The 23,718-nt window shown below is 41.4% G+C and overlaps 2 protein-coding genes across 3 annotated transcripts; both read left to right on the top strand.

Moving 5' to 3' along the window:
- Positions 1-1,006: 1,006 nt before the first annotated feature.
- LOC104216329 (N6-adenosine-methyltransferase non-catalytic subunit MTB-like) lies at positions 1,007-15,918 on the top strand. 2 transcript variants are annotated; one of them, XM_009766347.2, is made up of 8 exons: positions 1,007-1,148; positions 9,956-10,010; positions 10,209-12,857; positions 13,280-13,363; positions 13,610-13,714; positions 13,809-13,917; positions 14,751-14,902; positions 15,392-15,918. In XM_009766347.2, exons 3-8 carry the CDS (start codon positions 10,266-10,268, stop codon positions 15,830-15,832), a joined length of 3,483 nt encoding a protein of 1,160 aa, XP_009764649.1. In that variant the 5' UTR covers positions 1,007-1,148; positions 9,956-10,010; positions 10,209-10,265; the 3' UTR covers positions 15,833-15,918. The 2 variants fall into 2 exon arrangements, with proteins under 2 accessions (XP_009764649.1, XP_009764650.1); XM_009766348.2 differs by having other exon boundaries at positions 15,387-15,918.
- A 4,915-nt stretch (positions 15,919-20,833) lies between these two features.
- Positions 20,834-21,358, top strand: LOC138869050 (uncharacterized). The gene has a single exon (XM_070146637.1). It carries the CDS (start codon positions 20,834-20,836, stop codon positions 21,356-21,358), a length of 525 nt encoding a protein of 174 aa, XP_070002738.1.
- Positions 21,359-23,718: the final 2,360 nt, after the last annotated feature.

The raw sequence follows: 23,718 nt of genomic DNA, 5'->3' as shown, positions 1-23,718 counted from the left end.
CCTAAGAGAGAGAGTTTCAAGTACCCAGGGTCTATTATCCAAGAAGATGGGGAGATCGACGGAGATGTCACGCACCGTATCGGAGTGGGATGGATGAAATGGAGGTTAACGTCTGGAGTCCTGTGTGACAAGAAGGTTCCACTGAAACTTAAAGGTAAGTTCTATAGAGCGGTGATTAGACCGGCCATACTGTATGGGGCGGGGTGTTGGCCAGTCAAGAATTCTCATATCCAGAAGATGAAAGTAGCCGAAATGAGGATGTTGAGATGGATGTGCGGGCACACTAGGTTGGATAAGATTAGGAATGAAGATATTCGGGAGAAGGTGGGCGTGGCTCCTATAGAGGACAAGATGCGAGAAGCGAGACTTAGATAGTTTGGGGGAGGAGCCCAGATGCCCCGGTTAGGAGGTGTGAACGGTTGGCTTTGACAGGTACAAGAAGAGGTAGAGGGCGGCCTAAGAAATATTGGGGCGAGATGATAAGGCAAGACATGACGCAACTTCAGATTTCTGAGGATATGGCCCTGGATAGGGAGGTGTGGAGGTCGAGCATTAGGGTTGTAGGTTAGGGAGTGGTTGAGCGTTTTTCTTCGTTGTTCCGGCTAGTCTGATAGTGTTTTATATAGGACTGCTAGCGGTTATTGTTCCATCACACTTTCTATTTTTTGTTTATTATTATTATTATTATTATTATTATTATTATTATTATTATTAATTTTTTACTTTTATTTTATATCTTTTTCCAATTTTTATTGTTACCATAATTATTGTCCTTCTCACTTATTTGTTGTCACTTACGGTGCTGATCTTATTTGTATGTTTTCTGTTGTTGTTACAGATCTTTCGTTTTTGAACGAGGGTCTCCCGGAAAGAGCTCTCTACCCTCATGGGTAGGGTAAGGTATGAGTAACTCTACCTCCCAGACCCCACTAGTGGGATTATTAGTGAGTTGTTGTTGTTGTAGTATATATTATACACTATTTGAGTTAAATCTTAAAAGAAAAGATATTTGGATCCGATTGAGTGGAAGGAGTATGCCCGAATTCATAATTTGAAAAATTGAGATTAGGGCAAATAGAATTTCGAAAGTTGAGACTTTGCTCCTCTCAGCTCAACTCTCTCCCATTCTCCGGCCTAATCTGAATTTTGTAAGTTCCTCTTCTCTCTAACTCTTCCGTTCTCACCAGACATAAACCCTAGTCACTTTTGTTCCCAATATTTTAATCTTAAAATAGGATGTTGTGAATTGGCATATGGAACCATGTATAGTTTTCATTGTGACTTTTTGAATTCTTTTTGCTTCCCATGTTAGTTTATTTCTGGAAGAAAAGATAATAAGGGCATGAAAGATAGAATTTTTGTTATTTAATGAACTATGATGCCCGTTTGATAGTCATTTTGTAGGTTTGGGCTATAATAAACTGTGGAAAGAAAGAATTCAATTGAATTTTATTTTTTGGCCTCAAAGTCAAGGATACTCTCATTGAACTAGAGAGTATGCTTTATGGACTTAGGTAATACGGATCAGTCACGTATTGGTTATGCGTATGTTTGAATTTTTAGCTAGTATTTTGAAGGATTTGCACGAAGTACTGCTACCTAGTATCACACGGGTATGGGAAGGAAAATGGAGAGTTAATGTAATGTAACAAAGACTTTAGAGATGGGTTTTTAAATTCTTCTTTTGCTCTTTCCCTCCTAACTTTTTCTTTTATAGAGGATTGAGTAAGGGCTCAGTCATGCAGTCTATAATAATGGCTTTTAGATGAGTTGTTCTCTGTCAAATATTACTTTTGCACTCTTTTGATCTATGCTACTATACTAGTGTTATAGCAAAGAATATAATCATCTTGTGGGTCATAGACATCCTTTCTTTTGCCTATAGTCATAATTATTCTGTGTGTGATGAGTGCTAGGATTTTTCCTTTGCCGAGCCTTTAAAAATTAGGAGATAGTATCATTACTTTCTGGGGATCTTGCTGAGTCTGGAGGACGGGATAGGTTTTGGATGGAACTTCTGATTCTGGTTTTAATTGCCAATTCTGACTGTATAATGACTCCATGATAAGAGTTTTTGGTAGTGGGTGGATTTACTATCTTCCCATACTTGTAGCAACACTACCTGCTGTATGGACATCTTTTGATTGATTAAATTTGATATTTCGGTCTAAGAGGGATTCATCATGGATATAGTTATCCATAGTTGAGTTGTTGTATATTTGGAAATATCCCTTTCAAAAAGTAGTTGTATATTTGAAAATATCCTTTTTTTTATAAGGTAAATTGTATTAATCAAAAAGGAGAAAACTCCCGTATACAAGAAGTATACCAAAAAGTAGAGAATTTACATCAAAACATGATTCTTTACAAATGACACCCAATCTTCTATACAAGTAGGGGCTATATGAGTGAGTGCACCAAAAAGCGATCAAGGATAAAAGACTATTCTTAAGATGTGAAAAAGGAGACTCAATCCCCTCAAAAGCTCTCCTATTTCTCTTCCCCCAAACTATCCACATGAGAGCTAACAGGGCGAACTTCCACGCCTTTTGCTTTCTTCTTCTACGGAAACCGGCCCAACTATATAACATTTCCTTTACAGTGCTTGGCATTACCCATTAAACACCAAAAAGATTCAGGACTGCCCTCCACAAACCCGAGGACATATGGCAATGCAACAAAAGATGATCAACTTCTTCCCTTGAGCTTTTACACATGTAGCACCAACTAACAAGTGTAATTCCTATCTTTCGCAGATTTTCAGCAGTCGAGGAGTATGGAAAAGTGGCCTCCTCTCTCACTAACATAATCTGGTAAAAAGACTTTACGGTGAACAAATCATCGCTGCGCAACCCTCATCTCCAAGAATCACAAGTTGGTTGGGGTCTGTCTTGCCCATATAGCAGTGCCAACAAATCTTGGAGCTCCGCAATCTCCCAATCTTGCTTGTTCCTTCTAAATGAGAGGTCCCATACTACCCCCTTCATGCTTCTTGCGAATCTGTTGAACCATCAATTCCTTCTGGTTTGAAACTCTGAAGACGTAGGGAAAGAGACCCTCAGAGTATCCTCTCCACACCACCTATGATTCCAAAAGCTGATTCTCCTTCCATAGAGCATGCTCTTCTACCCCGAATCTCCACAGCCACTTCCCCAAAAAAGCTTTGTTGAATACCCTAAGATCTTTTACTCCAAGTCCACCCCACTTCTTTGGGGAAGTGACTGTCTGCCAATTTACTAGATGAAACTTTCTAGTTCCATCTGCCGCATCCCAAAGAAAATTCCTTTGAAGTCGCTCCAGTTTTTCTGTGATGCTCACAGGAGCTTGCAACAAGTACAAGTAATAGGTGGGCATACTCGATAAAGTGCTTTTAATAAGCACTTCCTTACTGCCTTTTGACAAGTACCGTTTCTGCCAGCCTGCTAATTATTTTTCAACCCTTTCGATCACTAGATTCCAAACCGTAGTATCCTTATGCGAAGCGCCCAATGGAAGACCCCGGTAAGTAGTGGGAAGAGAGCCCACTTTACATCTGAGAACATAAGACAAAGCATCGATGTTAGCAACCTCGCCCACTGGGAAAATCTCACACTTGCCGAGGTTGATTTTGAGTCCTGATACTATGTGAAACCACTGCAAGACCTGCTTCAGGTAGGTCAACTGATCCATATCGGCATCACAGAAAATCAGAGTGTCATCCGCAAAAAGCAAATGAGTCTCTTCCGACACTGAGCGCCCCGATTGGAGCTGAGAATCCTCCGCCCGCCGCACGATCCATCATTTTACTCAAAGCATCCATCACTAGAATGAATAACATGGGGGATAGGGGGTCACCTTGCCTGAGATCCCTGGAGCTGCCAAAGAAACCACACAGGCTACCATTAACCAGGACAGAGAGTCTGACTGAGGAAATGCAGAACTTGATCCATCCCCTCCATCTTACCCCAAACACCATCCGCATCATAATGAAATCCAGGAACTCCCAATTGACATGGTCGAAAGCCTTCTCAAGGTCCAACATGCATAGTAAGCCGGGTTCTCTATTTTTCCTTTTGGAGTCTACAAGTTCATTTGCCACCAAAGTAGTGTCCAGGATCTGCCTACCTTCCACAAACGCATTCTGGGAGGACGAAACAGACACGTCAAGAACCTTCTTGAGTCTATTGGATAGCACTTTAGAAATAATCTTGTAAATGCTCCTCACGAGACTAATAGGCATGTAGTCTTTGATACAAGATGCACCTTCTTTCTTAGGCACAATGGTAATAAAAGAAGCATTGATACTTCTCTTGAAAACACCATTCACGTGGAAGTATTCAATGGCTTCCATCAACTCCCCCTTAATGGTGTCCCAACAGAGCTAGAAGAAGGACAAGGAGAAACCATCAGGCCTGGGGGCTTTATCACTAGCACAACTCGACACAGCCTCGTGCACCTCCTCCTCCTCGAAAGCCCTTTCTAGCCACTCACCGTCTCCGTCCCCTATGTGGTTGAACTCTATTCCCCCAAAGTAGGCCTCCAACTAACTTCCTCTTTGTATAAGTTATCATAAAACCCCACTATCGCCCCTTTTACCTCCTCCTCTCCCTCAATCCTCACCCTATCCACAACCGAGGACTCTATGAAGTTTCTCCTTCGATTTGCAACCGCAACCCTGTGGAAAAACTTGGTATTCAAATCCCCCTCCTTTAACTAGAGCGCCCTCGATTTTTGCCGCCAAGTAGTCTCATGAGCTATTGCTAACTCGACTATTTCCCTCTTAACCTCCTCAGTCTCGCTTTCTCAGATTCGTCTAACTCCTTTGTCCCTTCCCCTTTCTCTAATTCCTCCAATTCATGCATAAGCTCCCTCTTTTTAACCTCTACCCTCCCAAAAACCTCCTTATTCCATCTAATAATATCTCCCTTGAGCAATTTAAGTTTCTTCGAAAGACAGAATGAAGGTGTCCCTGATACCCCGTAGCTTGTCCACCATTCTTTCACATTGTCACCAAATCCTGGCACGTTCAACCATATGTTCTCAAATAGGAAAGGAGCACGCACCCCTACCTCTGCATCCATTTAGCAAGATAGTCAAATGATCCGAAGTCAGCCTAGGTAAAGGAATTTGTAGCACATTCGGCACCAGCTCATCCTAGGAGGGCGATATCAGAAATCTATCAAGTCTAGACCTTGAGTTGGAATCCTTTGCCCTGGCCCAAGTAAACCTTTCCCCTGACATAGGAAGGTCAATGAGAAAGTGATCATTGTTGAAGTCAGAAAACTCCTCCATGGCCCTCGAAATCACACTACACCCTAACCTCTCCTCCGGGAATCTAATAGTGTTAAAGTCTCCCCCTAGAACCCATGGAATGTCCCATTCCCCCATAACATTGGCTAGTTCCTCCCAGAAAGACACCTTGGACCCTTTTCCTACCGGTCTGTACACTCCCCAAATCCCCACTCCACCCCATTCACTCTATCTTTGACAAGAGCCGCTAAAGCAAAAACTCCCTTCTTAATCTCCTTTACCTCCAAGTTTCTATCATCCCACATAAGAAGAATGCCTCCGGCACTTCTTGCTGCTGGGACCAGTCATATTTTACTCAACTACCTCCCCAAACACTCCTCACAATTGCATCCGACAAAACTTCCATTTTGTTCTCCTTAAAAAAAATAGGTTGGCACCCCACTCTCTAACTCCCACTTTGATGATTGCCCTTTTGTTTGGGTCATTCATCCCCCTCACATTCAATGAAAGAATCTTAACTTCCATAAGTAACAATATCCCTCTTTTCCCCACCCCCATAGCCGAGCTCCCTTCCTCCATGTCACACACCCGGCCCCTTCTCTGATACACCATGACATCCTCTAAATTATTTTGCTTAACACCTTGACCCAACTCCCTCCTTGCACCATCATAAAAAGACTATTGCTCAATCTCCCTCAACAGTTCTAACACCATATCTTCCTTCCCTTCAAAAGAAACACCTAAAAACTTTCCAAAGTTTAATAGTTTATCCTCTATCCAGAAGGACATATCCCCTCCTCCAATCCATGACGAAATTGGACAGACGTTTTCTATATGTACCTTTTCCTTGCTCCTACCGAAGGAATACAAGACCATATCATTGCTAGCAATAGGAACTTTAGGTGCCGGAAAGATCTCACCATTTCCTTGAGAGGCACCAGCCTCTGAGATTAACACCCCGTTGCTATAGGAATGTCCAGAAATGCCAGCAGTGTAGCGGGAAGGAAGAGAGCATGGAACCCTTGGCGGCATATTAATTGGAATTGCTCGTCCGGCACTAACATCAATTGGGGCATGCGCAACAATCTCTCTAGAAGAAGAAGGAGCTTGAAGTGTAACCTACATAGGAGAAGATGAGGGGGCGATGGAGCTGGGTCCATCAGAGGCGGGAGGCCGTGGAATAACACCACCAACTTTAGCCGGTGCTGCCCCTAAAGCAACGACCATCGAAGAGGGGCGCTGGACACTAGAGCTCGGTGAAGAAATAACACTGTGTGAAGCATCATTGGCAGAAGAAGAAGGATCGACTGTTCCTATATGCTTAGGAGCCTTATCAGACGCAACTTGAAATAATTTGGGTCCTTAAGGATCAATTCTAATAGAATTGGGAAAAGTTGCTGGGCCCATGTGTGGAGGCCCAGGCCTATACTTGCTGAAAACTTGCCCGGCCCTATGATAATTAAAAGAGGACCGCTCATTTTGCCTTTCCAGCCCGCATCACTAACCCAGGGGCATTTTCCTCCTGATAAATTTTGTCTTATTCTCTCAAATTCAAATCCCCCGTCTCTTTTCGATCTAACTTCTGATTCTTGCTTAGCCCACTGATCCGGTGAGCCCCCCTCCCCTCCCTTCAGAGACTGATTCCCCTCCCCTTTCTTCTATTTGACCTACCTTTTCTTCCGCTACTATCACATGCATAAAGATATGGCGATATTCAAGGCTCAACCAAACCCTATAACTCAAGTAGCCATCTTCCACCATAGTGGAGACAGGGATTATGTCCCCTTTTCTAACCACAATCCTCACTTGCGAGAGATTGTGTAGGCTGCACGTGACATCAATAAAACCCCCACAGATTTTCCCAATCTTCTTGAATAGGTCAAGACACCAAAGATGCACCGGGAGACCCACTATGTTGACCGCTAATGTTTCGCCGGTGAAACGAGGGTCGAGACACCCATCGTGCTCCACCCATCTGTCTAGCTTTAAGAAGTTCCCATTGAACCACCTGTTTCCTCTAACAAGAATTTCTGAAGCTTGAGACTCGTCGGCAAATCGAAAGAGATATTGCGTGTCCCCCAGTTGCGATATTTTCAGTCCGTCCTTAGACGTTCCATGCCTCTGCTGCCCAGTTCCTAACAGCCTCTGGAGAATCAACCTATTTGGAGAAAGACCCAATCAGACAAGATTCCAAGAAACTCTTGCGCCTGAGAGTGTGCTCCTCAGACAGCGAGAAGTGCGGTTCCTGCCCTACGTCGAGCTTTCGATGACATCTTCCCCCAAGTTCTAAGGCTGGCCAAGAGGCAGCTTTGATGAATGATATGTTTTCCAATTTTCTTGATTCTAGAGAGAAGTAGGAGCTTCTCTCTGTAGAATCCATCATATCTAAATGCGGCTGTCCCAAAAGCCTCGCGAAGAGGTTGACTGAAGAAGAAGAAGAGAGATCTGGTCGGAAAAACCTCATCTGTCGCCGGAAAATAGTGAAAGTCATCGGAATTTGGAGGTTGTTGGATGGGAAGACTCGGAACATCCGCGCGAAGAGGCTGTCTGAAGGAAAAAAATTGAGATCTGGCCGGGGTGAGCCTCACGCGTTGGCGCGTGGCTGACGAGTTGTCAGAACTGGGCCGCGCTTGAGGGCGTGTGCGTGATTGTATGCCGGAGATTTTAGCTAGGTTCTGGTCGCGACAGGGATGGCTCTTGGAGGGTGGTGATACGAACCTAGGATTCATGGTAAAGAAATGCCTCGGGGAAAGTGCCTGGGAGCATTTTTTCGGATCTCACTACCACCCTCTCTTGTTTGGAAATATCCCTTTAAAAATTAATTGTATATTGGATGTGCACCTGTGCGGTTATACAAGATTAGACAAAATTAGAAATGAACATATTAGTTAGAAGGTTCAAATAGCACACAACAACAACAAACTCAGTATGATCCCACAGGTGAAGCCTGGGGAGGGTAGTGTGTATACAGACCTTATCCTTACCTTGGAAAGGTAGAGTGGTTGTTTCCTATAGACCCTCAACTCAATAAAAGCATAGTCACAACATTATTAAAAAGAAACATAGTAATGGACACAATAATGAAAAAAAAGCAGTGACTAGGAGCATTAACAACAACAAGATAATAAGGTAATCAAAGCAAAAAAAATAACCGGTAGTACTAGAAATCTAAGTATAAGAAAGTATGGGAATAATATTGATATTACATGTATGAAAAAGAGATACACTCGGCTACTTACTAACGTTCTACCCTAATTCTCGACTTTCATATCCTTCTATGAAGGATTATGCCCTCGGTAAGCTGCAGGTATGCCATGTCCCGCCTTATCATCTTTCCCCAATACTTTTTTGGCCTACTTCTACCTCTCTCAGACCAACCAGGGCCAACCTCTCACTAGCGCATCTGGGCATCTCCTTTTCACATGGTCGAACCATCTTGTTCTCATTTCTTCTAGTATGCCCATACATCCATCTCATCATTTTTATTTCCGCTACTTTCAACCTTTGGACATGAGAGCTCTTGACTGGCAAATACTCCGCCCCATATATGATATAACATAGTCGGCCTAACAACCACTCTATAGAACTTACCTTTAAGTTTTATTGGCACATACTTATCACTCAAGACACCGGATGCGAGCCTCCATTTCATCCATCCTGCTCCAATACGATGTGTGACATTATCGTCAATCTCTCCATTACCTTGGATTATAGACCCAAGATACTTGAAACTTTCTCTCTTCGTGATGGCTTGTGTATCAAGCCTCATTTCCACCCCCGCTTCATGAGTAATGTCACTGAACTTGCACTCCAAGTACTCTGCCTTAGTCTTGCTTAGCCTGAAACCCTTAGACTCTTGTGCTTGTCTCCAAACCTCCATCCTAGTGTTAACACCGTCTCGCGTCTCATCAATCAGTACTATGTCATCTGCAAATAACATGCACCATGACACCTCCCCTTGGATGTATCACGTCAATTCATCCATCATCGGGGCAAATAAGAACGGGCTAAGGGCTGATCTATAGTGTAACCACATCACAACCGAGAAGTGATCTGAGTCTCTTCCGACTGTTCTTACCTGGGTCTTAGCTCCATCATACATGTCCTTAATCACCCTAGTGTACGATGCAGGTACACCTCTAGCCTCCAAACATCTCCGTAGAACCTCTCTTAAGAGGTTCAAATAGCACACATCAGAGGTTAAAATGAGAGAAGGCTGCTTGAGATGTTTGGTCATGTTCTGTGTCGACCTCCATATGCACCGGTTTGTAGATGTAAACCATGGTGAGTGAATGTATTAAAAGGAGACGAGGTAGGCCTAAAATCACTTGGAATGAGGTTGTCCTGAAGGACCAACAATCTCTTAGGATCCATGCAAACTTAGAGAAAGGTAGGGCACAATGAAAGAAAAAGATCTATATAGGCAATACCTATTAGTGGCAAATATGTTTTGGTCATGTTAGCACTTTTACTGTATGTCCTATGCTTTTTAGGAGTTGTTTAGCCTTTTAAAGCTTTATACCTCAGTAGAATATATTAAGAATTTCTGGTACTTCTTATTTTTATTTTCTTTTTGTAATTATTTCTATTTTTATTTGTATAGTATTGGCATGAGATGAGTAACATGGTCATTAAGGATTCATATAGCTTACCCCAACTTGTTTGAGATTAAGTTGTAGTAGTAGTTGTTGCATCCTTTTAAGAAATGGAATTTTTTTCTTGGCAGGATATGTACAAACAAAGAAGAAAAGCGGACACGTGGTTATGAGGGAAAGACCAAGGTGATGTATCATTTCTAGTTCGATTGTCAATCTACCCACAATTTGTCCAATTAATGGGGTTTTGTTATTATAAAACTTATGATTTTGGCATTCCTCTTATGTCATAGGTTCTTCTGCAAGCTTACTTTATGTAGGTGAAATTAATGAAAGGAGGCTCTTATTTCTCTTTTATTTTTCAATTGCTCTTCACTTCTGCAGGATGCATGTCATTTATTGACTGAGCTGCTGAGAAGAAACTTTTGAAGGTTCCATTTAATGACTTCCCCTGAACGAGCAAGGAGTTATGTGAAACAGAATACACAAGATGACACAGAGTTAAAGGGTGACAAGTTCAGAGATAATGATGATGACTGTGAAGGGGAGGATAAGAGAAAATACAGGTCAAGCAAGTCAAGAAGGTCTGGCAACGGTGAAGATGCTGAAGTTTTAGATAGTGGAAGGAGGAGAAGTACTGTGGAGAGAACTGAGAGTCGTAAAAGGTCAGGTGGATCAAGCAGAGCTGATGGTGACGAGGATGACTATGAAACCAAAAAGGAATCTCGATCTAAGTTGAAGAAGAAACTGGAGGAGAATACATTGGAGAAATTGAGCAATTGGTATCAAGATGGAGAACTCGAGAGCAAGTATGATAATGGAGAAAAAAATGGGGCTAGAGGATTTACTCGAGCTGATGAAAGTGATAAACGGAAATCAACTGCAAAGTTTTCTGATGGTGATGGTTCAGAGACAAGAAATAAAGGCAAAGGTGAAAAGTTAACCAGTGGAGACTTTGAAAATGCAGTGGAAAAAGACTGTAGATATGTGGAAAGAAAGGAGAGTAGCAGAGAAAAGGCTCATGGATCTGAGCAGGCGAGAATCTCAAGGAGAAGGTGGGATGAATCAGATTCTTCTAGGAAAGTTGAAGAAAGCGAATATGGGGAAAAGCTTGATGTAAGGAGTGGAAAACCAGGTGATATAATGTTGGAGAGCCTCAAAGATCCAGATGGAGATAAAGCTGATAAATATCAGGACAGGGACGAAAGAAGAGCTGATTCTGATAGGAGTAGAAGAGTCCGATCAGAAGCTATAGATGAAGACAGTAAAGGAGCTTTTCCGATACGGGAAGATAGATTGGGTAAGGATAGATTTGAGGAGCATAGGCAGGCACGAGATCCCATGAGTCGTGACATAGTTGCCAGCCGTGAAAGAGTTGTAGATGATGATAGTTCATGGGTAACAGAAAGGAGCCGGAGAGAAACTGACTCCTCCAACAGGTCCAGGACACCTGAGAGGAGTGGGCGCCATCATTACGATTCAGAATGCCTTGAGATGGAATATGAAAAAAGAGATACTTTCAGGAGGAAAGAACAAGAAAAAAATGGCTACAGAGATGATAGATCAAAAGGAAGGGATGATGGTTGGAGTGAGAGAAATAGGGAGCGTGATGGTTCCCGAGATGGGTGGAAAAGAAGGCAAGGGAACTTTGCTGACAAGGAAATGAAAGAAGGTGATACACCTTATGAACATGGCAGAGAGTGGGAATTACCCAGGCGTGGTTGGATTGACAATGAAAGGCCTCGTTCTGGTGGTAGAAAAGATGGAAATAGGACAGAAGCTGTAAAAACTTCATCAAAATATGGAATTTCAAATGAGAATTATGATGTCATAGAGATCCAGACCAGGCCATTTGACTACGGTAGAGATGAGGTCAGACCTGACTTAGCAAGAACAAATGAATTTAATCAGAATACTGATGCAAGATTGGCTCCAGCTGATGAGAGGAATGCATTTTCAAGGAATGATAGAGCAAGAATTATGTCCAGTTCAGACCAATCTGGTCAAGATTTGAAGGATACAACAATTGATGGATCATACAGGGATGATGTTGAATCTCTGGCAGATAAAACAAGAGGCCAGAAAGAAGATGCATCTGGTCGTGCCACTGGTGGCCAAACTTCAAGTAATGGTTCACAACCTCCACATGGAAACCAGGAGCAGTCTTCCATTAGTAGGGTTGTTCCACCTGGCGCTAAAGGAAGTAGAATTGGGAGAGCAGGAAGAGGGAGGCCTACAGGGAGGGACAGCCACCAATTGGGACTTCCAATGCCAATAATGGGATCAGCCTTTGGACCCTTGGGTATGCCACCACCTGGGACAATGCAATCTTTGGCTCCTAACATGTCACCTGCTCCTTGTCTTCCCATCTCCCCTGGCGTTTTCATTCCACCATTTTCACCTCCTGTGGTTTGGCCAGGAACTCGAGGGGTCGATATGAATATGCTTGGTGTTCCACCTGGACTTCCTGTCCCGCCTGGGCCTTCTGGACCCAGATTTCCCCCTAATATGGGGAACCTACCAAATCCTGCGTTGTATTTTAATCAACCAGGCCCTGGAAGAGGAGCACCACCTAATTTTTCTGGTCCTAATTTTAATACCTTAATGCCGGCAGGTCGCGGACAGGTTCAAGATAAGGGTCCTGCAGGTTGGGTGCCTCCTAGAACTAATGCACCACCCGGCAAAGCTCCTTCGAGAGGCGAGCAGAATGATTACTCCCAAAATTTTGTAGACACTGGCATGAGGCCTCAAAATTTCATCAGGGAACTTGAGCTTACCAGTGTCGTCGAGGACTATCCCAAGCTTCGGGAACTTATACAAAAGAAGGATGAGATTGTTGCCAAAGCTGCTTCACCACCAATGTATTATAAATGTGACCTGCGTGAGCAGGAGCTGTCCCCAGAATTTTTTGGAACCAAATTTGATGTCATTCTTATAGACCCCCCATGGGAGGAATATGTTCATCGAGCTCCTGGTGTCACAGACCATATGGAATACTGGACGTTTGAGGAAATAATGAATCTGAAGATCGAGGTATGACTTTTTGCATATTGATCCCAGTTCTTTAATATAATACATATCTGTTGCTTTATGATGCAGAGCACAATGTAGACAACCTTAGCTGTGAAAATTTTCCCCTCTTCTCCTGTTTATTTCACTATTATACTCTTCCAAGTCTTCCCGGCATCGTGTTGAAATTACATTCAGTGACTGTACAACCACAGCATGCAGTTTTAGCATACATATACAATACACACACGCGCGCGCGCCCGCGTGTACGCACAGATACATACATACGTACGTACACAAACACATACACACGCACACAAAAACACAATAGGTTTTCTAACATTTGGAAATGACTTGGTAATCTTTGGCTTTTCACTTTCCTGTTAGCTTCTTCCTTTCTGGGGCTGAATATGTTATGATCATTGAACTGTCTTTGTGTCACACAGGCAATTGCTGACACTCCATCATTCATTTTCCTTTGGGTTGGTGATGGCGTAGGGCTTGAGCAAGGGCGTCAATGTCTGAAGAAGGTACATAATTGAAGCAATGAGAAAGCTTAATATGGTCACATATTTGCTTGTTTCTTGCTATCTTTAATCCTATTCCCCCCCACCCCCACCCCAACACCCCCTCCCCCCCACCCGCATAAAATAACTCTCTCTCTCTCACACAGAGAGAGAGAGAGAGAGAGAGAAGGACACAAAAAGAAAACACTATGGTCAAAGGCCAGTAACATGTTCGATTCATGGTTCTTAAATGCTGTTTGTTATATGCAGTGGGGATTTCGCAGGTGCGAAGACATATGTTGGGTGAAGACAAACAAATCCAACGCCGCTCCTGGATTACGACATGATTCACATACTTTGTTTCAGCGTTCAAAGGTTCATAAATTATATCAGCTCTTTCTTTCCAAAGGTGTAATCTTGTCATTACAACCATTAATTGACTTTTCTGCCGCTACTCATCGTGATATAGGAGCACTGCCTTATGGGCATAAAGGGAACTGTTCGTCGTAGTACTGATGGTCATATTATTCATGCAAACATCGACACTGATGTGATTATAGCTGAGGAACCTCCTTACGGTATTTGTCTATACCACTCTATATATGTAGCTTATATTTGCTCTTCGAAACTAGATACTAGTCATGAAATATATCGTTGCAGAAACTTACTGTATGCTTTTTTCTTATCAACCCTTCATTCATATGTTTGCCTTTTTGATGAAACTAAGCTGAAAGTACTAGCACTTAATGGGAATTACGGCCTTTTCTCTTTGAGTAATTATATACTTTTACAAGCTGTGACACCAATACTTGACAGGGAAAATAATAAGAGTATTCCGTTTTTTCTCTTCTTCTCATCTTGCTAGCTCATAAGAAAAGGCTGTTCTTATTTGGGTGGGGCCCTCTCTCTAGCTTCAGTACTCTACGGTGCTCTCTTCTATTTTCCCTTTTAGGATTTTATTGTCATTTGGTTTACTCAGAAAAATGTTCACCTTTGCCTGTGGTTAGGGGAAGGCTGAGGGATGGAGGGAGTAGACAATGCTGCTCTCTTCTCAATATTCTTCACTGTAATTTTCTTTTTGGCTTTAAGGTGTACCTCCAGGCTTGGCTGTGGCTAGGAGTGGCAAATGGACGGGGCGGGTATGGTTCGGGTTGGAAACGGGTAATGAAAAAACTGATAAATTATCCGATCCAACCCATTTTTAATACGGAGAAAACGGGTTAACAGGTGGATAATATGGGTAACGATATGATCCATGACTTCTTGCATATGATCACTTTTGGGAGAATTATTAATCTCCCTAACTTGAGGAACCCCCAATTTGAGGCTACAAATGTATTCCATTGGTTATCCATTGGTTACGCACAGTAACTGAGCTCATCTGAAATCGCTGTTGGCCACCTTAATGCAGGATCAACTGCAAAACCTGAAGATATGTACCGTATTGTTGAGCATTTTGCACTTGGCCGTAGAAGGCTTGAGCTCTTTGGTGAAGACCATAATATTCGATCTGGCTGGTTGACTCTTGGGAAAGGATTATCTTCATCGAACTTTAATGCTGAGGTAAAAATGTCAGCTGGCCTGCTAATTTTATTTTGAGCTGATACTCATCAATATCTATATTGGAGGATTTATTGCTCCTGGAATATCTCAAATTTGGAAAAAACAAAAAGCGAGAGAGGAAATATTATATTTTTTATGGTTGCATTTTCCCATTAAATTTACTTTCCGTGGTCTAAAAGGTAGCAAAACCTTGAACCCTATCATTCATCATATGCCCTTTTTCTTTTCTACTTGCCACTTACTGAGTTACTGTTATCTTCTGTCTATCATATGCTTCAACTCTCTCCATTAGGAAGAGATTTTGGTCATCCATTGGCTAATCACTTATGGTGACAATCATATATTTTAGCTCTGACTTGCTTCCTTCAGATTGTTCAGTCAACTTAAGTTGCAGGCATTTGGATATTTTAGAGGGGGTTATGCTTTATACCGAGTCGCTGCTACATTATCTGTTTCTTATGCTCACTGTACAATTTGGAAATAGTTCAGGCCTACACAAGGAATTTTGCGGATAAGGATGGGAAAGTTTGGCAGGGCGGGGGAGGAAGAAATCCACCTCCAGAAGCACCACATCTTGTTGTTACAACTCTTGATATAGAGGCGCTTCGGCCCAAATCACCAATGAAGAATCAGCAGCAAATGCAGCAACAATCAGCGTCGATATCTCTGACTGCCAACTCCTCCAACAAGAGGGCAGTTGGGAACTCACCCCATGGCCATAACGCACAAAACATGAACCAAGAAGCCTCTAGCTCGAATCCGGGCCCTTGGGCTTCTCCAATGGATAGTTTTAAAGGGAGAGAGAGTGGCACACACATGATTCCAGATGATAGGGTTTTTGATATGTTTGGATACAACAATGCGGCCTTTGGACAGCCTAATGCCGAATACTTGGATTATGAATCTCACAGAGGAATGAATATTTTGTAGCGAGGAAACCATGTAATTGTATTATTTTTCTATATGGTACTATATAAATGGCATGAAGATGCCTTCATTTCTTCTCTTTAGCCAAATACTTTGATCACAGAAACATGAAGAACAGGAGATCATTCACCGGCAGTACATGAAGTCTTTAAGGGGTACTTGGGTAGGTAATCTTTCAAATTTTGGACGTGAAGAGTTGGCGGTTAGGAATGGCAAATGGACGGTGCGGGGGCGGGGCAGTGCAGGTTAAATGCTATGTGGGCCGGTGCGGGTTTAAGACTTTGCGGTGCAGGGAGGTTTTAAGCCATTCTTTTAAAAACTGATGTGGGATGGGTTGCGGGTCTATACGGGTTTATGCCGGTTTAGACAAGCTTTTTTTTTTTAATTTTTTTTTTTAAGTCATATCAAACGTTAATTATCTTTGGTATCTATCATATGTCATTTTAAACTTCTTCATATTTACTGTCAAATACATTAACACCAATTTTAGAACTGATTGACGAAAACATTGAAGTTCTTCGATACAGATTAAACAGTTCTAATTCAGTTTATTTGAATCATTTAGCAGATATATCACATATATGCATCAATATCTTTATAACTTAATAAGAAATCCAGGATTGATTTTCTTCTTTTCTTAGCAATTTTGTGTACCTAGTTATGGCTGTCGATTTTTTCGTGTAAATTTCACCTTTTTAGTAATTATCTTGAATAGCATAAAGAAAAAATACAAGCTAATCCTCTGGGAGGCAGCAGTAGGAACAACGATCAGTCAAAAAGCTTCCAGGCACACTCCCCGAGGAGCCTGAGAACAAGGAATTCTGAGAATCCATTAACACCATTAGAACGCCGATCAAATTCCGACCACCCCTCTGAAAATAGCTTCGATAAAACACCCCCACGCGCCCCCACGCGCAGCCAGACTCCGGCGAGGACAATGCCACGCGCCGGCGCGTGAGCACAATTCCGACCACTTTTTCAAAAAATTTCTTTTAGACAGCACAATCACTGGGGAATTCCGACCACAACCATACAATCCTTTCTGAATTCCGACAACTTTGATTTTTTTCCGGTGGTAGGAACCTTCCAGATTTCTGGTTCTGGTCTTTCCTCTTTCATTTTCGAGTTTTCTAGCCCACCGGGATAACTTCCAAACAAACTTTAACTATCATAAGCTGAGCAGCTGGTTTAGTACAATATGGGAGACAACAGGATATATTTCAACGCAGGATTCAAATCTTTTGACATCACCAGATGAAACTCTAACAAAGACACATGGTTTGAATGGGTTGAGAGAAGTCGCAACATGATGAGAAGATCATCCATGGGCAGAAAGGCAATGGAATGGATCTGCTTTGCACTTAATGAAGCCTCGACAGATCAAAACAATCTAGTGAAGAGATGAAAGTACAAAGAACAAATGACAGAACATTTCTGTACTAGGAAATATAACGCTCATGGAAGATATATGAGTATTCTGTCACTGAAGGGAGAAGGGAGGTCAGTGATAATACTCCCAGAGTTAACTCTGAACTCTGGCTGGAAAGACATAGCAGCTAAGATAGAAAGATTCATTTATCAGACCACCAGGCTGATTTCCATAGCACCACCCAGAAACACTGTGGAAAATCTCCCTTATGCCCAAGTAGTTAAGGAGAGTAAATGGCAGTCCAATACACTTCGAGAGGCAAGGGTCAACACGAACAATGGGGAAATCTCTGTTATGGAACCTACTGGAGGAGAGGATACAGGCCTACTAAAAAGATGTATTATCGGGTCTTTTGGGAAAGAAATCAATGAGAGACCCACTTTAGCAGACATAAGGCGATGGGCTAGTGCTTCATGGAACAAAGCATACGGAGTAAACATATATGAAATGACAGGAAACATGTTTCTTTTTGAATTTCCAAACAGATTCATGGCAGAGCAGATTGTGCAAGGAGAATGGAGATGGAAAAAATTCAAGCTTCATCTGGAATGGTGGAATCATACTGCTGGTTGCATTCCAAACTCACAAATTGAGGAAACATGCTGGATTAGAGCCATGGGGATTCCTTTACATCTATGGTCACAAAAGATCTTCAAAGAAATAGGAGATCTCTGTGGGGGATGGTTAGCTACAGAAGAAGAAACTGATCTCAAAAACCATCTTAAGTGGGCAAGAATCAAAATTGCTGGTGATGGCAGAAAGACTCCCAATGAGGTGGGGATTGAAAGAGATGGTACCAAATTTTTCATCCCAATCTGGGCTGAAAGAAAGACACGGTATGAGCTTAACACTGGTAAAGGAAAGGCAAGTGGACAATTTACACAAGGTTCAACTTCGCTGAATCAGAGCAGTAAAGTGTCAAAAGTCAAGCTGAAATCCTATGACCCCGATATGGCTGCACAAGTCATTTTTAATGACCTCTCGTGTGAGATCTCTGATGATATTGGGCGGAAGCCTTATATCGAGGAAATGGGAGGACCTTCTTACTCGGGGGCAAAAGAGTCCTCTCCAGGGGACCAAACCCTTAATGTGAATCTCGAAAGTATGCAAAAGGAAATAATTACCAGTTGCAATCAGTCAGATGGAGGAGCAGATTGGGCAAGATCGGAACAGAAGGAAGGGGAGCAAAGCATAAACTCAGAGATGGGGAATGATCATGTGGGAAGTACTTTGGAACACCTAAAGCAACTTAGCTCTATTCAAGAGTGGGAAATCGAGGAGGTGAATCCTATAGCAGTTCAGCAACACATTCCATCACTGGATAAAGACATGGATGCAACAATATGGGTCCACCAAAATATGATCAAATTGGGGAAAATGTTTGGAGTAGATTTTCAAGGACATGAAGAAGAAGCACTGGAGTTGCTAATGCAAATTGACATCTGCAGACAAGTAAGAAGGGTGGAGACAGAGTTGGAGGTGAAGAAACAAAGATTCAAAGGATCACTGGAATTAAAAGGTTTAACTTCGTTCGATGTCAAGTTCAAGAGTGATGGAAAAAGGAGCAGGGGAAGAGATCTATCAATCATTTCTATATGATGATCAAAGTAATTTCCTGGAATGTAAGGGGATTAAACGATAAGAAGAAAAGGGAGATAATAAAAAGTCAAGTGCAGAATTGGAGGGCAGACATTATTTGCATGCAAGAAACAAAAGTCGAGGGGGATATCGAGGAAATAGTCAGGCAAATATGGGGTGGTAGATGGGTGAGGTATGCATGTTTAGAAGCTAGCGGCACGAGAGGGGGGATTTTGTTGTTATGGGATTGCAGAGTATGGAAAGAGGAGGTGTTACAGACTGGTGCATACACTTTGACGTGCAAGTTTGACGCTCTTCTACAGAATTTTCAATGTCACATAACAGGAGTGTATGCTCCAAATTGTAGAATAGAAAGGAAAAAAGTATGGAGAGAAATTGGTGCAGTGAGGGGATTGATGGAAGGTCCTTGGGCGGTTTGTGGCGATTTTAACGTTACAAGGTACCCTTCTGAAAAACGGGAATGTTCAAGGAGGTCCAGAGCGATGGTGGAGTTTTCGGATTGTATAGAAGATATGGAGTTGATAGATCTTCGACTTGAAGGAGGAAACTATACTTGGTTCAAAGGGGACAATCATACAGCGGCTTCAAGAATTGATAGATTTCTCATCTCAGAAGAATGGGATGTAAGGTTCAGAAATATCAAGCAATCTATCCAACAAAGGTTGATTTCGGACCATTCACCTGTGGCTCTAGAATGTGGTGCGTGGGAATAAGCTAAATCATACTTTAAGTTTGAAAATTGGTGGCTGAATGTGGAAGGCTTTGAGGACAGAATTAGAGAGTGGTGGGGATCTTTTGAATTCTCAGGAAGACCTGATTACATTTTAGCTTGCAAGTTAAAAGCTCTCAAGGGCAAGCTAAAAGGATGGAGCAGAAGTTACGAAGGCAATTTGGGACTACAGAAATCAAAATTGCTAAGTCAACTAGCAGATTTTGAGACAACGCAACAACTAAGAGCGTTGACAGAGGAGGAATCAGTCAGGAAAGCAGCCACTCTAATGGAGATTGAGGTGCAACTCAAGAATGAAGAATTGGCATGGAGACAAAAATCAAGAGCTTTGTGGCTCAAAGAAGGGGATATGAATACAAAATTTTTCCATCAGACTGCAAATGCACGCAAGAGAAACAACAACATTGACCAAATAATGATTCGACATGAAGTAATCGAGGATCCAGAAAGAATAGAGAACGAGATCATTGAATTCTATAAGGAGCTTTACACAGAACCTGAACAGTGGAGACCAACAGTCAATTTCGAAAATAGTTCAAGCATTTCTGAATCAGAAAGGGAGTCTTTACAGAGTAATTTTGAGGAACAAGAAGTGCTGAGCAGTCTGAAGATGTGTGCAAGTGACAAGGCTCCAAGGCCAGATGGATACACAATGGGTTTTTTCAGAAAGTGCTGGGACATTCTGAAGGAAGATATCATGGCGGCTTTTAACAACTTCCATTCACAGGAGATGTTTGAGAAAAGCTTCAATGCAACATATATAGCTTTGATTCCAAAGAAGACAGGTGCGAAAGAATTGAGAGATTTCAGACCGATCAGTCTGATAGGGAGCTTCTACAAACTGCTCGCAAAAGTCTTAACTGAAAAACTTAAGAGGGTGGTTGGGAAAATTGTCGATGCTCAACAAATGGCGTTCATCAAAGGAAGACAAATAATTGATGCAGTGATGATTGCTAATGAAGCTGTGGACTCAAGAATAAAAAAGAAAGAACCTGGAATCTTATGCAAATTGGATATCGAGAAGGCCTATGATTATGTGAACTGGAGCTTCCTACTAAGAATGTTAGAACAAATGGGTTTTGGGCAAAAATGGATTAGATGGATGAAATTTTATATATCTACTGTGAAATTCTCCATTCTTATAAATGGATGTCCTAAAGATTATTTTCATTCACACAGAGGTCTCAGACAAGGTGATCCTTTATCTCCCTTTCTATTCATCATAGCCATGTAAGGATTAAACAACATGATCAAAACGGCTAAAGTCAGTGGATGGGTTAAAGGCTTTGAGGTAAACAGGAGTGGGGCTAACAATCTAGAGATCACACATCTCCAATACGCAGATGATACTCTAGTCTTCTGTGATGCTGTAAAAGACCAACTTAGATTCTTAAGGATCATTTTGGTTTTATTTGAGGGAGTATCAGGATTACACATTAACTGGAGAAAGAGCAATATTTTTCCCATTAATGAAGTTAACAACATGGGGCAACTGACTCAGATATTGGGAGGAGAAGTTGGGTCCCTACCAACTGTTTACCTTGGGATGCCTCTTGGTGCAAGATCCAAATCAAAAGAAATCTGGAATTCAGTCATAGAAAAGTGTGAGAAGAAGTTGTCAAGATGGAAATCGCAGTACCTATCATTGGGGGGTAGGCTAGTTCTAATCAACTCAGTATTAGACTCTCTACCTACTTACATGATGTCTTTGTTCCCAATTCCAGCAGGCGTTTTACAGAGATTGGACAAACTCCGAAGAACATTCCTTTGACAAGGCAATAAGGAGAAAAAGGTCTTCCATTTAGTCAATTGGAAGACGCTAACAATGGATAAAAAACAAGGTGGAATGGGGATAAGGAATTTGAAGAACCAAAGCAAGGCTCTTAGAATTAAATGGTTATGGAAGTACTCTAAAGAACCCCAATCTTTATGGTCCAAAGTGATCAAAGCAAAGTATGGTGAAGAAAACAACTGGGTGTCAAAAAAAGCCAGAACATCACATGGAGTAAGTGTGTGGAAATCCATCAGAGAACTTTGGCCAATAATGAAGAATAACTCCTCCATAAGAGTAAACAACGGAAGGAAAACATCTTTTTGGAATGATAACTGGTTAGGAATTGGAAGTTTAAAGGAAAGATACCCAGATATGTTCGGTTTAGCACAAAACCAGCATAAGACAGTAGCTGAAATGAGGAGTTGTCAAGGATGGGAAATAGCTCTAAGAAGGCAGTTGAATGACTGGGAGATAATAAGATTAACTGACCTCTACAAAGAGCTGGAAGCATTTACAGGATTACAGGAAGGGTTGGATTCAATATGGTGGAAGAGGCACAACAGAGGGGTTTACCGAGTGAAGGATGCATATAAGATTTTGAATCATGACAATCAACAGGTAGACACATGGCCTTGGAAACATATATGGAAAACAAAGATTCCATACAAGGTAGCTTGCTTCACTTGGCTACTAGCAAAGGAGGCGTTTTTAACCCATGATAATCTCATAAAAAGGGGAATATCTTTGTGTTCAAGATGTTTTCTGTGTGGGGAAAATGCAGAAACTGTCAACCATTTGTTTCTACATTGCAAGATTACAGACCAACTATGGAAAATCTTTATTAGTCTTAGGGGTATTTCATGGTCAATGCCATACAAGATTAAAGATGTCATTTACAGTTGGGAAGAAGCTGGAGCTGAAACAACTAGCAGAGATAGATGGAGGACTGTTCCGGCATGTATTTGGTGGACAGTCTGGAGGGAAAGGAACACTAGATGTTTTGAAGACAGAAGTAATCCACTGCAGAAGATCAAACTCAATTGTATTCTTCTATTTTGTTTTTGGTGCAAACAGATGTACACAGAAGATACATTGACAATCATAGACATACTAGGATCCTGCTAGGTTTTAAATTAGAATATCTTCAAATTCTCTCTATGTAAATTTGGTTTTCAGTGCAACCTATGTACTGATTTTTATAATATATACAATAGTTACCAATTCAAAAAAAAATACAAGCTAATCCAAATAGAAGAAATGAGTCTATCAAAGAATGACCCACCCAATAAATGGAACGACCATCAATAGAAATAAAAAATAAAATCAAAAAAATATTTATTTGCATAAGAAACCTCGTACACAGAAAACAGATAAATTGAACTTCAAACAAATAATTTTATAAACTTTACAATTAAGTATCATATATTTGAAAAAACACAATAAAAATAGTTAAGTGGTGCGGAGCGGTGCAGCTTGAAAATAGTAAATTATGCTATGTGAAGCAGGGTGGGAGGGGGTTGAAGTCTTCACGGGTTTAAGCGGGTTTGCGGACTGTACCACACCGTTTGCCATTCTTATCCATGGTCATGTGATGTTTCAAGTTCTAGTGACATATAGATTAGAAATTATGTCATAATTGTCTCAGCTTAGATCCAGATATTGGTGCAGGTTTAACCAAAAAGAAGGAAAAAGGTAACATAAAAATTACGGTAATGTTATGAATCCATTGAGTTGTGGATGTTTATTCACTATTCCTACGGCTTTTTAACAAGCTTGCAATCAAACAAGTAGCTTGCAACTAACTCATGAAAGTAGCTTGCAAGTAGCTCATGCAGGTAGCTCTTACAAAGCCGCGCAACGGCTCTCTAAAGAGGCTTGCAATTAAGCCAGCAACTTACAAGCGGCTCTAGAAAGCCTTACAACGACTTCTTGAAGAGGCTTGCAATCAAGCAGTAACTTATGCAGTCAGCTTATAAGTTGTTCCTTGAAAAGCCTTGCATCAACTTTCTTTCTTCTATAAATAGGGAGCTAAATCAATTTATTTTGTACATTTAACAAAAATATTTTTCTCTCTCCAAATTCTTTGGTTGTATCTCTTGTCTTGTATTTTTATTACTTCATAATAAGTACTAAGAAATAATAGTAATAAGATAGTGGATTTGATGGTGGCAAACTTTACAACGAGAAATTAGTGAAACGAGACTAGAGTACGATGAAGCATATCTTTGTAGCAATCATAGATAGACTTAGACTCCTAATGGAACTTTGACCTAAGAGTACTTTTAAACCATTGTCAAAAGTTGTTGGAAAATTTGAATTTTATTTAACATGATTTGACACATGATATTCACAATTTC

The sequence above is a fragment of the Nicotiana sylvestris genome, chromosome 5 (assembly GCF_000393655.2).
Source record: "Nicotiana sylvestris chromosome 5, ASM39365v2, whole genome shotgun sequence".
Taxonomy (NCBI): Eukaryota; Viridiplantae; Streptophyta; class Magnoliopsida; order Solanales; family Solanaceae; genus Nicotiana; species Nicotiana sylvestris.
Note: the sequence above shows the minus strand (reverse complement) of the source record. Positions and strands in the feature narration are given on the sequence as shown.

Excerpts from the sequence above, each read along its gene's own strand:
- LOC104216329 (XM_009766347.2), top strand. The coding sequence starts at position 10,266 with ATGACTTCCCCTGAACGAGCAAGGAGTTATGTGAAACAGAATACACAA. Across the intron at positions 13,364-13,609 it reads GGCGTCAATGTCTGAAGAAG|TGGGGATTTCGCAGGTGCGA; the intron begins GTACATAATTGA and ends TGTTATATGCAG. Across the intron at positions 13,918-14,750 it reads AGCTGAGGAACCTCCTTACG|GATCAACTGCAAAACCTGAA; the intron begins GTATTTGTCTAT and ends ACCTTAATGCAG.
- LOC138869050 (XM_070146637.1), top strand. The coding sequence starts at position 20,834 with ATGATCAAAACGGCTAAAGTCAGTGGATGGGTTAAAGGCTTTGAGGTA.